Source organism: Phalacrocorax aristotelis, chromosome 6, assembly GCF_949628215.1.
Source record: "Phalacrocorax aristotelis chromosome 6, bGulAri2.1, whole genome shotgun sequence".
In the NCBI taxonomy this organism is placed as follows: Eukaryota; Metazoa; Chordata; class Aves; order Suliformes; family Phalacrocoracidae; genus Phalacrocorax; species Phalacrocorax aristotelis.
The window spans coordinates 46,945,489-46,958,409 of record NC_134281.1 but is presented as its reverse complement, the minus strand read 5'-3'; the positions used below and the strand labels follow the sequence as shown (position 1 = coordinate 46,958,409).

The 12,921-nt window shown below is 38.8% G+C and overlaps 1 protein-coding gene across 5 annotated transcripts in view; it reads left to right on the top strand.

The window, feature by feature from the left end:
• Positions 1 to 12,921, top strand: part of ELAVL4 (ELAV like RNA binding protein 4) — a 65,531-nt gene that overhangs the window by 13,704 nt on the left and 38,906 nt on the right. For all 5 annotated transcript variants that reach the window (XM_075097663.1, XM_075097660.1, XM_075097662.1 and 2 more), the window contains exon 2: positions 8,210 to 8,450. In XM_075097663.1, coding sequence (XP_074953764.1) covers positions 8,210 to 8,450 — 241 coding nt within the window. The remainder of the gene's footprint in view (positions 1 to 8,209; positions 8,451 to 12,921) is intronic.

The following is a 12,921-nucleotide window of genomic DNA, read 5'->3' as shown; positions in this document are numbered from 1 at the left end:
TATGCATCTTGAAAGAACAAGTAGATCCAGATGAAAAGCCAGGAGGGAATAAGGAGCAATCCATAATGACAAAATAAACAAAATACAGCCCTTGTAAAATTGTAGGTACAGAGTTGCCTGGTGTGAATTTGGCAGAAGTAGAAGGGTGATTGAAGAGGAAATAGATTTTTTTTCCTTCAGAAAGCAGAGCCTGACCGTGTTGCCTTTGGGTCTGGAGACCTTACAGACCTTTGAGTGGTGGTGGCTGCTGACCCCTGGGGACACGGGTGGGCAGGAGCCATTGATGGCTGCGTCCCAGCACCGAAGTAGGGCACCTTCCTACCACCGGCCTTTGTTAAGGTCTGTGGCATATGGGGCACGAGGTTGTAAGGGTTTTTAACTTGAGCTAATTCTGTTACCTATCTAATAGACTGGGGATGCATCCATTTTCCTCTGTGTGTTTTTGAGGATGGCTTTCTCCAAAGCTGTGTTCTAGAGTGGTGGTTGAATGCTGTGAAATCACGCCTCTGTTCTCCCCTGTCTTCATATGTAAATTACACTTAATGGCAGAAATTATTACAAATAAACTCTGGTGAAACCAGTGTCAAGGGGATAGCTGCCTGGCTTTCTAGAAGTCAGTTAGTCTTAGTGAAAATGATGACCCTGATACAGAGATAGTAGAAACTTCTGTGACCACCACCTATTATACTAGTTTTCCTCAGTTACCATTTTGTGAGTGCTGCAGAGCACGTTTGCTGTAGACTTTCATAAGGTGTTTGGAGAACACCAAAGAACAGAGCCAAACATCTCTGAGGTTGCAAACATGCATAGTTTCTCCATAGTCTGCAAGAGGTGAGGCTGGAAAAAATGAGCAAAAACGAAGCCAGGTAGAAGTTCATAAAGAACCTCAAAAACTGTGAGTTGAGATAGTACATATGATAGAGCTATAACTATATTCTTGTTCTGGAAGCATGGGGAGTTTTGTCCTTTAAAATGAGCAGTGCAACACTTCTATCATGCTTCCCAGAAATCACTGTGCATAGGGTGCTTGTCCATCCGTCTACTCCCCAGTCTTGTGTGTGTTTTCTGGGCTTTGAGTTGTGCTGAGCTATATGGTAATAGTAGCTCTCCTCTAATTTCCGACCACCAGAGTCCCTGCAGGAAGAGTGAGAGACCATGTGAAGTGTGTGATATGATGCCTTTGTTCCTATCTTTTGCGTGGTTATTGGACATGTAGTTCTGAGGGTGGTTTCTCCTACTGATAACTTAGTAGTTATTGATGTTGAAATAGGCGTGACTTATTTTGGTGTCTTGGTTTTTTCCCCCTACTTATTCCCTTTTGTCCTTGAGATCAAATGCAAAACTATAGAGCTCATACTTCATGGGAACAGAGGACCTGTATCTGAAATTCTTTAAAAAAAAAAAAAAAAAGGCAGTTTGGTGCATCATTATGCTTGTTTGCTTTTTGAAAAAGTTGGTCGGAGTGCTGACCTTATCATTGGGCCGGGTTTGAGGATATGGTGTTGTTTTACAGAGCCGTCACAGCTTGCTGCGCAACTTCAGCAGTTTGCCTAGATACTTTTCTTGTCCCTGCCCTTACTACCCATTTGTACAGCATCTAGTGCAGCTTGGTGCTGGTATCAGTAATATCCTTCAGGCACTGCTGTGATAAAAAGTAATATTGTCAATAAACTTTGCATTCATTTCGCTGCAGATTGGGGACAGACTATTTTGTTTTAGCATATTCACGCAAAAGCCTATAATGGACTAGAACAGGATAAATTTAGCTATTAAAGAAAATAATTTTCTCCTTTATTTGAACTGAAGCTTGCTTCTTGAAATGAATGCATTTGTTGTCTTCTCCATTTGGATCACTTGTGTGCTCTGTACAATTATTGTGGCATCCATAAATGTGAACTTCCTGAAAATGTTTGAATGCCATTTCAACCTGAATGGAGTGCACACTGAAACCAAGATTTTTGTAACAAGACTGTATCCCTGCCACAAGAGCCAGAGCCTGCCAGTTTTCTGAGCTGAGACTTTTGGCTATATTTAAAATATTAAATATGACTTTGACTTGAACGGAAGGAAAAGATGGAGCATGTAAAAGTGCATATGACGGGGGAGCATGTCAAAATATGGAGGGTTAGATAACGATTTGTTTCTGGGATATTGGATTTGCCTCCAGGCAGATTTACTCAAAAGCTTCATTCTCTTCCTTTATTTCATGTTCATGATGTATTTATTAGGTAAATAATAGCAAGGTCTAGTTGTGCAGTACACCAGCTTTAATAAAAATGTAATTGACAGTGAAATTTGACAGCTGTGTTACAAGAGGAAGTCTGTGCTGGAGCTGCACATACTGCATCATTTGCCTCTCCTAAGGTCACTTTAGAAAGGAGCCCACATACTGTGTATGTGAGGTTCAGGTGCACCTACTTCTCATTCTGGCTGGAGTTGTGCTTTTTTTGAACCAATGAATACTTAAAATCAGGTTTTTTTAATGCTCCTGTAGAAAGACATGATCGGTCCTGAAGATTTTATGATCCAGTGCCTCATTCTGCAAAAATGCAGAGATGTGCTTAATCCCTGCAGTGGCTGCATCTGAAAGTGGCGTGGGGACATGCAGCTGCGGATCCATGGCTGAGGGACCTGGTCTTGGATGTATATGTATGTTCCGCTCCATACCTATGCACTGACCTTCTGGCTTTGGCGTGACTGTTCACATACAGATAGCAGATGGGGAGGGGTGTGGATGGATCAGTCGGGCAGCTCCTGTAAATTGGGTTTTTCTCACCTGCAGAAAAGTTCTTGTGGGACAGAGACCCGTGCTGTGCTGACTTCCATTCAGAAGAGCAGATATGCTGGGAGTTAAAGCCTGTTTCTCATTACAGAAGGAAAAGCTTTGTGAATCTACGTTTATTTTCTCTGGGAGGTTTTGTTTGTTTCTCCTTTTGTCATCGTTGTTCAAGAGATGGCTATGGGACCTCTGCCATGGCACCATTTGTTTTCACTTGTAAAAGCAAACAACTTGCAATGCTAATTAAAGAGCTTTTGCAGATAAAGTAAGAGCTTTGCATTATTTATCTAAATTCTTTTTTATGAGAGAATGTTCTGAGTTTGTTCATTAATGAACACTTAGAAATAATATAAAATTAGACCTCATGAAGAATTCATGAGGTCTAATTTACCATGATCATTTTTCTTGGCATTTAGGTGCTGTGAAGAGTTCATTATTCACAGATAACTTTTTTGACTTTGGGGTCCTCAAAATGGATATGTCTACATGAATTCTCCAGGTTTTAGACTTTTTTTTCCAGAGTTTGATTTTTAGGAAAAGATCGCTTGTGGTATGTTCAAAAACACTCTTTTTAGTGCCTATAAATAATGCTTATTTTTAAGATTCTTAATTGTTTTTTTCCATACATATCAAATTAATTTCTTATTGTGGATTATGGGCAGTAGAATATACATAATTCAGATAACCGGAATGGGTGCTAATTATTTGCTGAATACAAGCTCCTTTTAGTGTACGTATGTGACAGTCTTTCAGTTCAACATGCAGACCTTCTTTTAGACTGCTGAGAATAAATTTTGTAAATATAAAGCACGTATATTTACATTTATCTAGCCATTGGCTATTGCTTATGCATGCGAGATAGGGAGATAAGACTGTCTTAATCAGTCTGTGGGTAGTTTTCTAAATGATTCATTAACTATGCTTTTGTAATGGTAGATGGATGTCACATTTACTGTAATAACTGAAGATTAATGTCAGTTACTCTAGCTTGTTTAAGCATTGTAATAGTTGTGTTTATACATACAGGTATTCTCTGTATTATTGCTGGAGATAATATTTCAGCAGGGATAAATGAAAATTAATTGAAATAATTGTAAAAAAAAAAAAAAGGAAGATACAACAGAAGTATTTCTGAAACATTTCTAATGTAGGAGTTGCTATAGTGGATATTTGTTACTGACATTTTGTAGGAGGGGTTATACCAAGCCTTTTCGTAAGCAGTGTTTTGCAAAACACTGGCAAAGCTTATGCTGTCTTCCCAAGCAGCAAAGCATTTCTTTAAAATCTGTCAAACTAAAATACTTTGTACTTTGCTGATACATTACCATACTGAGAAAAGTAGTACACCAAGAAGTCATTTTTAAAAGCAGCAGTCTGATGAAATACATCCAGAATTTGAAATATGGGTTGCCTTTATCTTAGGAAATTGCAGTCTTTAAATTCTGCACAGATAGTATTTTTCCAGTTTTATAAAGATAGAATATTCAAATTATTGGTGGTTAAATTATCAGTGCCTATCAACAGTAACGGCAATTTGTTATTCTTCAAAGATACTGTTATTCTGTAACAACATGGTGTTGCAGTATTGGGAGTCTGGCAGGTTGTTGCCAAAAAAAAAGAAAACCCAAACCCAAAACAAAATGCCTCTTTATACCAGTAGCATGTGAATGTCATCACACATGACATCTGCACTGTAATATTTCAAGACCAGGAGTAGCTGCCTAAACTGGGTCAGAGAAGGTCTACAAAAGCACAGAGATGTTGCTAATTTTAAGTGGCGTGTATAGAGGCGCAATACTAATCTTGGAGGGGTAAGAATGCATTTTGTTTGAAAAAAATTCATTGCAGTTAAGTCACTGTTGGCTTTTCCACATTTATTTTGCCTGTATCCATATAAGCCCTTGAGTTAGACTTAAGCCTCCTTTAATATGTTTGTAGAATTGAATTACAGCCCAATACTTCCTTGTGTTTAAAAAAAAGTTATTACTAGTAATTAAAACATAATGAAAGCTAACTCTGTGCCCAGGAAACTAGAGTATTTATTTCAAAAATGTTCATAATATTGAATTCAAAATCTAAATCTTCATGTTGTGGATAGAAAAAACAGCAAATGGCATGTTGAAATCTATTCTTTGAATAAATAATGTTACTTTTCTGTGCTGACTGATGTGGGATCAACAACTACTTAAAAACAGTCATTGACAACAAATGTCCCAGTGCATGCACACTGAACTCAACAGCGGTTTTAAGCATCAGACATGTAGAGGAGAGGACAGAGCGTTTGGAAAGGAGAGCTAGGACTTACATTTTTTTACCATTAATAATTTAAGTCTTAACTAATGATGTGAATCAGTTCATACATCTAAAATAAGCATTTTTCCTTTGTGCCCGTAAGAACTTCGAATGCAAGCTCTGGTACATAAGTACTTTTGCAAAGAAATCACTCAATAAATTCAGACTTAAAACTATGCAGTAAAAAAAATACATCTGAAACACTTCATCAGAAACATTTTTAATAATTCTTCTGCATTTATCTTTACCCATTATCTCATTTTTTATATAGTGAATTGATTTTTGGTAACCTATAACTTAGCAATCATTTGAAGGGCAAATAAGTGCCTTGATTTTTTTCTTTCTGCTGTTGAAAAATCAGGAAAACCTAACTGGAGTTGAGTGAGAATAACTAGGAAGAAAACCTGGCATCTGGTGCAACATTAGTTTATGCCAAGATATTTTGAAGTATTATATGAGGAAATCTACTTGCTCAAGAACAGATTTTTACGGAGCAGCTTACTCTTAATGTTCTGAACGTGTTAAAAATCTGAGTTGAATTCTGCTTATTTGCTGGTGTGGAAGGTAAGCATGCTGAAAATGTAACTAGAAAAGAGGTTTCAAAATGCATAAGTAGGACACCAGCCAGTTTTGAATTTTGTTTTCTTTCACAGATTTTAGAAGATCCAGGGTTACTGTTTGTCATGGGGAACTATAGATAGCTTTTGTGTCTGTTGCTAATAATAGATGCTGTACCTTCCTCAGTGCATTGTGCTGAAGTCCCGCTTCTGGTGTAACTGAAACCAGTGATGTGGTATTCCTGTCGGCTTTAGAGGGCAGGATCGGTCTCTAAAACTGCAGTTTACCTTGTGGATTTTTTATGTGGGAGGGGATATGGTCAGATGACTTACATGCACACAGGAAGCCGCAGTTAACTGTATCAGCTGCTTCACTCATCTTCTGACTGAGTCTTACTGTCAGAATGGGAATTTCTCCCCCCCCCCGGTTTTAATCAAGCTGATGAAGATACAACATATATGAGCACACTGTGCTCAGCTGAAGAACGTTAGCCTTGGGGTACAAAACCCTGACCCTGCAGCAGGCTGTTACCAAAGCTTAGAGTTGGTGTTGGTGTCTGCTGTGGAGTCACGGAGCCACAGAGAGCAAAGGATGATCTTCCAGCTGGAATCCCGAGCTAAACAGATTTAGCAGCATCTGAAGCATTTACTAGTATGTGTGAGTAAATACATGTATGAAATCAGATTGAAGAAAGGAATTATGGCTGATACGGGGTAAAATGGGAAGTCTTGAAGGAAGAGTGTACGCGGCTGGTACAGCTTCGCAGGGGATGTGAGCAGTGCTTGGTGCCACGTCTGGTAAAATTGGCAGAGGGATTCTGGTTTGGATGTGCCGATTAATTTCAAGAAGTTATTGGTTTTATGGGGCTTATTTTCATATTTATCTGCTGTGTGGTTTAAGGCCTTTCTGTTAGGCACAACGTGACACGGCTTCTTTTTATTTAAAAATTGTTAAACCAAGTATCTGTTCCTTGACTTGATAATAAAAATAACAGTAATTCAAAACTTATTCCATTGATACAAAAGCGGGTTGTTTCCTAAATGAGGCATTAAACTAACACCGAAGCATTTCAATTAAAAAAAAAAAAAGACCAGAATATAGCCTATTTAGAGTCTTAACCACCCTCATGCAGTTAATTTTTGAATAGACACCCATTTTTTTGGCGTGTCGTCCCCCTCCTCCTCCTGAATTACAGGCCTAATTTGTCACAACGTCTACCTCCCTGGATTTAAAAAAGAAAGCAAATTAAGCCTACAAGACTTGTAACTCTAATTACAAGATCGGATGCAAACAGGGTTCAGTGTGTGGTGTCTTAGTCCTCAGTTCTCCCCAGGCTTGTCTCTGTCCCTGGGCAGGGAAGTCTCTTGCCCCGGGCAGCAGTTTGCATCATTGACTCTCTGAGTCTTTGATGGAGGGAGGCTGAGCCCATCTGAGGAATGCTCTTTGATAAGAGATACCAGTGAAAGCTGCATGTCACAAACGTCAGACACAGCAAAAGCCACCATTTGCATTGCTTTAATTTATCCAGATTTGAGACTAGGATGATGTCCTTCCCTTGTCAGCACTGGTGACAGCGAAGATGGGCTGAAAGCTGCAGTGAAGGCAAATACCTATATAGAAAAGCCTGAAGTACCCAGGTTTTTTCTGCTTCCTTTGTCTGCCTGTACAGTTTTCCAATGAAAACTTGTATTCTCCAGTCCTCGGCCTGCAAATAAACATGCAGGCAGCTTTACTCATGTGACCGGTGGCACTGATGACAATGGGGCTACTGTCCTGCACACGCTTTGCTCGGCTGGATTTGTATTTGTCATTTTTGGGAAAGGTCTATTTGAGTTTCTTCTGCGAAAATAGGAGTTTCACATTTCAAGATTGAAGCGCTTGTTAAAATTCCAGCCTGCACCTGTGCCTGATAAGCCTTTCTCTGATTAAACCTTTTTGATTCCAGTAAATATCTGAAGACCTTTGTACCTCTGAAGATTGCAAATCCGGGGTTTTATTATTTAAAGAGGTGTCAGTTTGTTAGTGAAATATAACTGGAGAATATAGGTCATCACAGGAACCAGTAAATGGTATGTCTTGGGACACTGAGTTTATTAATTGAAGGCAATCCGAATGACAACGCTTTGCAGATTGACTCTGCCTGGTTAATGTTGTTGTCATTGCACTCTGTGATACAGTTATTAAATAGGTAAAATATTTTACCTTTTCATATAGAGCCATACACTTACTTCATCTGATTTAATGGAACTATAATTTTAATTACGATTATTACCTTAAATTATAATTAAATTTATGTGGTTTAAATTTACATTTGTGAAAATGGCTGCGTGATGAAAGCAGAAATCAGCTTCGCATTAACAAAAAAAGGTTTTTTTAACTGCATCTTAGTATATGCTCACAGCCAAAGACTAGCATGACCTACTTTGCAACAATAACAGAGGAATCAAGCCGGGTTTTTTTGTTGAAGTATCTAAATTGGCCATGAATGCTACCTACTCATTCGTTTGTAAGTATCTTTAAAAATAGCTATTGTGTCTATGAAACTTAAGGGTTTTTTTCCCTTCTCTTATTTTCATGTAGATAATTAGCACCATGGAGCCTCAGGTGTCGAATGGCCCTACTTCCAATACAACCAATGGACCCTCCAGCAACAGTAGAAACTGCCCTTCACCCATGCAGACAGGGGCTGCTACAGATGACAGCAAAACCAACCTCATAGTCAACTATTTACCCCAGAACATGACCCAGGAGGAGTTCAGGAGTCTCTTTGGGAGCATTGGTGAAATCGAATCCTGCAAGCTCGTGAGAGACAAAATTACAGGTAAGTGCTTCATATTGTTGGCTTTACTTGCATCAGGGTTAGTTTACATTTGGGGTCAGCAAAACCTCAGTGCTTACATTGTAGGTGCTTAGCACGGGGAATACTGCAAATACTGTGGTAAATTTCTTCAGGTGGTAAGCCTTTAGTTTTCTACATCCAGTGTGCATCACTGAAGAACTGTAGGAGAAGCCCTTCTTCTCTGCTCAGGTCTGAGGGGAAGTAAGAACGTGGCCGGTCTGCATGTGTGTAACACACTGTACAGCTTCTTGCGGCAGAGCTCAGATGATAGCATTACTTTCCTGATCGTTCTGGTTTTATATAACGTTGACTTAAGTTGTAGGAGGGTAGACTAAATGGTCTGAGACAGCTGACCGTTCCTAATTCTGACTATTTCTTTTGAACCTCGCTATACCTTCATCAAATTCTTGCCTGTTAACAGCACTGTAAAATCAAGATGGTTGTGCGTGTCCATCACAGCTTATTTACTATGGTGTTCCGGAACAGCAGTAGTCTGGAGTTGGGAGCCACTGCCCTGCATTTCAGTTGGATGTTTGTGGATATTGGTTAATGAACTCTCTTCCCTGAAAACATTTTAATTTGCCATGATCCTTTTCTGCATGAAACAACACCCATTGGTAGGTGCCTTCAGAATAAGAAAAGCCTCCCATTACAGATATTACCTCGAAGAGGGGAGAGGTGTCTGCACTGTTGCTAGAGGTGGTGTGGATGGGTGCAGCTGCACCTAGCCCACTCTGAATCCTTGCTGCTGCAGCCAGGAATTCACTGATGCACAAGAAGACAGTGGGATGAACAATCAGCTTTTATAGCTTGCTTTATAGGTTAGTTTTATAGGTTGTGTGTCTACTCGCACCTTAGGTGGGAAACAGCTGAAATTTCACTGCTGTTCAGTACATCACCAGTGCCGTTATGTTTAGCGCAGAGCAGCAGCCTTGGGAAGGAAAGGGTTCCAGAAAAGAGCCGTCTCCTGTCTCGGATGCACTCCTGGCAACTTGGGCGTGTGCTCTGTGGAAGGAGGTACCGTGTAAAGATGTGGAATTAAAATACAAATCTTCATACTTCCATAACAGCCTGGCAGCCATTGTATTGGCAGCATTAGGATGATCTGCTTAGTGCTTTTAAACATGCAATGCTTCTTTTCTATTTACTTCCTGACATATAGCAGTGTTCTGGTTGAACACAAGGCACATAACAAATGGCAGTAGCTGCAGGGCAGCTCAAGTCCTCTTGCAAATAACTGAAGTCCTCTTCTTTTATAAGCATAGCTGGCCCAGCATCCCTATGTGACATACCACCCTTGATATCTGCCATCATACCAGTTTAGCTCCAGACAGTTGTTTTTCTTACAGTCTGAAAATAAGCTGAGAAATAGAGGTTACTTCAGTTATTTCAGACAGAAGTGAATACCTAACCCTCATCTGTAGGAGTCTGGTGTGCCTAGCTTGACTTTTGATCGTGGCAAGTCCTGTGTTTTGTGAGCTCTTTGGCTTCCCATATCTCTCAAATTCATGGTGATTTCCTTACAATATCATTTCAAGACTTTTAGATATTCAGTGTTGTTTTCATGGACAATTGGCCGTCTTTGGACGGACAGCCATTACTTCATCGGCTAGTAACAAAATTCTTTTTGTTTCATTCCATCTCCAGGCTTTTGTTCTCTGTGTTTGAAGATGTGAGAAATTTGCTGTATGATATTCTGACAGTCTTGGGTAGTTTTTTTTCTATGCTTTTTCTTTCCGTAAAAAGTGCATAAGTCTTTATGATCAGTAAAATACTTTAACAGAACCATGCTTTAAGAAAAAACTTACACAGGTGCTTGGAGGGCATCACCCCTAAGTGATTGAGGAGTCTACATGTTGTTCTAAGAAGTGATACAAGTACAAAAGAACTAAATTTGCAAAGGAAGAATTGTCCACCAAAGTCTCTGTGCCATTTTTGAAAACAGAATTTAATCTGCCAAGGTTTTCAGGCCGGTTATCAAGGCATTGTGCAACATTACTAAATTATAAGATGCGTGTTCATTCCTCACATTGAATTCCGAGTTAGTAAATCGAAGGCGTCCTCTGCCAGGAGCAGTCTATGTTTTTAAAGGTTCTTAGAACACTGAGAGCAACAAAATGGAAATGCACTGAGGTCATACCCAGCTCATCTTTCTGGATCGTCATGTAAGTGTGTTCTTCCATTAGGCTTTCTGGGGACGGGTGGAAGTATGCCAATAGGCTGTTGTAGGAGTGAATGGCTTTTCAGGGGTTCTCTGCTTTTTTCATAGTTAAAATCAATGTAGATTATTTTTTTGACAGTAAAAGCTGTATTGCAGAAGAAACAATAAATTCTTAAGTTATTCTTCTGAAAAAATCAGGTTTTGTCTGCTTTTGGATTTTTCATTCATTCTGTACAAAACTTTGTGATTTTAATAAATCTCAGTTAAGTGTGTGCTGTTGTAGTATGCCTCTAAACAAACATTGGAGTTCTTCCCATTAAAAATATGGGTTGTCTTCATATATAGTAAGTTCGTCTCTTTGCTAAGTTAACATATTGGGTAAATTAAGGAAAGCCGGAATAAAAAGTAAGCTGCAGAGAGAGGGTACTTCAAGAAAAACAGAAAAGGTCGTAAACCAAATAATCGTCATTAAACAGTTACCCTGGCAAAACCATATTAGAAAACCTCAAATGTACTTCTGAGGCTAGACAGGATTGAATCCGTTTGTGTAGAAGGTCCAGTTTCGCCTGTCCTGTTAAGGAATTGCACAGATCTTGTGAAACAAAGTTTAGGCTCCCAAAATACCTTTTTTTCAAGGAGTTCAAAGCTAAACAAAGTGTGTTAAAAATGCAGGATCCCTCTGAGACAATTTCTGATCAAAACTCTTATTAATTTTAAAATGGGTTAAACAGTATGTTAGGAATAATCATCTGCTCAAGTAATTTTGCAGCCTTGGAACAGTAGTAAGGTTTTTTACGAAAATGATTCGTGATGTTACCCCTCGCTTTGGAAAGACACATGTTTAAACGAGCATATTCCTTTACTAAAAAAAATATGCTAATTTGGTAGTACACCGTACTGAGTTGAATAGGAATGACAGCTTCTAAGACAGCCTTTAATTTGGTATTCAAAACCAAAATTGTAAACTTCGGTTTTGTTTGGTAGCTTCTCAGAACAGGCAGGATATACAGTAGCATTTTTAAAAGATGCTAATGACTTGAAAGAGGAGATGGAAGTCAGGCATACATTTTAATTATGGGGGAGGGGTTGCAGCAGAAAAAATTTCTTTCACTGCAGAGATTTTAAGGGAATGAGACAAGGAAAAACAGACTGAAGATAGTTGCCTTCATTTGGCAGGGGTGTTTAATAAAAGCAGAACTTGTGGTTGTAAAGTGTGCTTATTAAATTCTTCATTTATACTACCTAATTAATTCTAGCATTTTAAATTAACAGTGAAACTGGTCCCTGCTGTACCATTTCATAGCTACAGCATATTTCGTCCAACAACCCAGTTGTTCAGGTTTAATCAGCTGCTCTCAAAAAAAGGGGAAGGAACTTGAGTTAAAAAAAACCTAAACGGCATAAACATTTTAGAGCAGTGTTAGATGAAGGGAGGCAACTTCACAGCAGAAGACTACAGCTTCAGATGGGTGTGAGGTTGGCACTTACAAGCAACGCTAAGCTAATAGTGTTGCAGATGCTATTTATTTCTTACTTTGTCCAAAGAAAGCCAGTGATAAATATCTTCCTGACTTGGGGAAGGATAGGGCTTGAATTCATCAGAAAAATTTGAAAGAAGAAATGCTGAACTTGTTTTGTCCCATGTTTGAAAACAAAAGATCCAGTCAGTATTAGTGTCCGTCAGAGACACTGTAATTGCTGCTGGCCAAGTGAGTTGTCCTTGTTGACATAGTTTGTGTGTGGGAGAAGGGGATATTTATTCTTAATTTTTTAATTGATTTGATGGCCTTAGCTGAGCTCTTAGGAATTATATTTTTGTTTCTCTGGAATCTACATGAGAATTTACATCTCTGAATCTTCAAATGATCAGTATCTAAAATCTTTGGATCTTGAATAGACTTTCATATCTTGCAACAACCAGGCGCACTGTAAAGCAGAATATTTATTGATACAGGATTTCTGTGCATCCCTTAACTTATGACAGAGTTTGCATATTCCTGCTGTGTGGTACAATTTGATGTTCTTTGCATGCATAATCAAGAACTTCGTTGCTTCTCTGCCCAAAATGCAACTGTTTTTAAATCATTCCTTTTGAATTTGCAATTCCTTTAAGATTATGCACAAAGATTTACATCATTCATTTTAATTTCAGGTATTTATAATAGGCCTGATAGGGTCTTAGATTAAAATTGCAGTTCAGAAATAATCATGGCATTGTAAGTGTAATATAAATATTGATGATCCCAGTGTAAATCCAGGACCGGCAAGCTATTGACTCAAAGCAGTACCTTA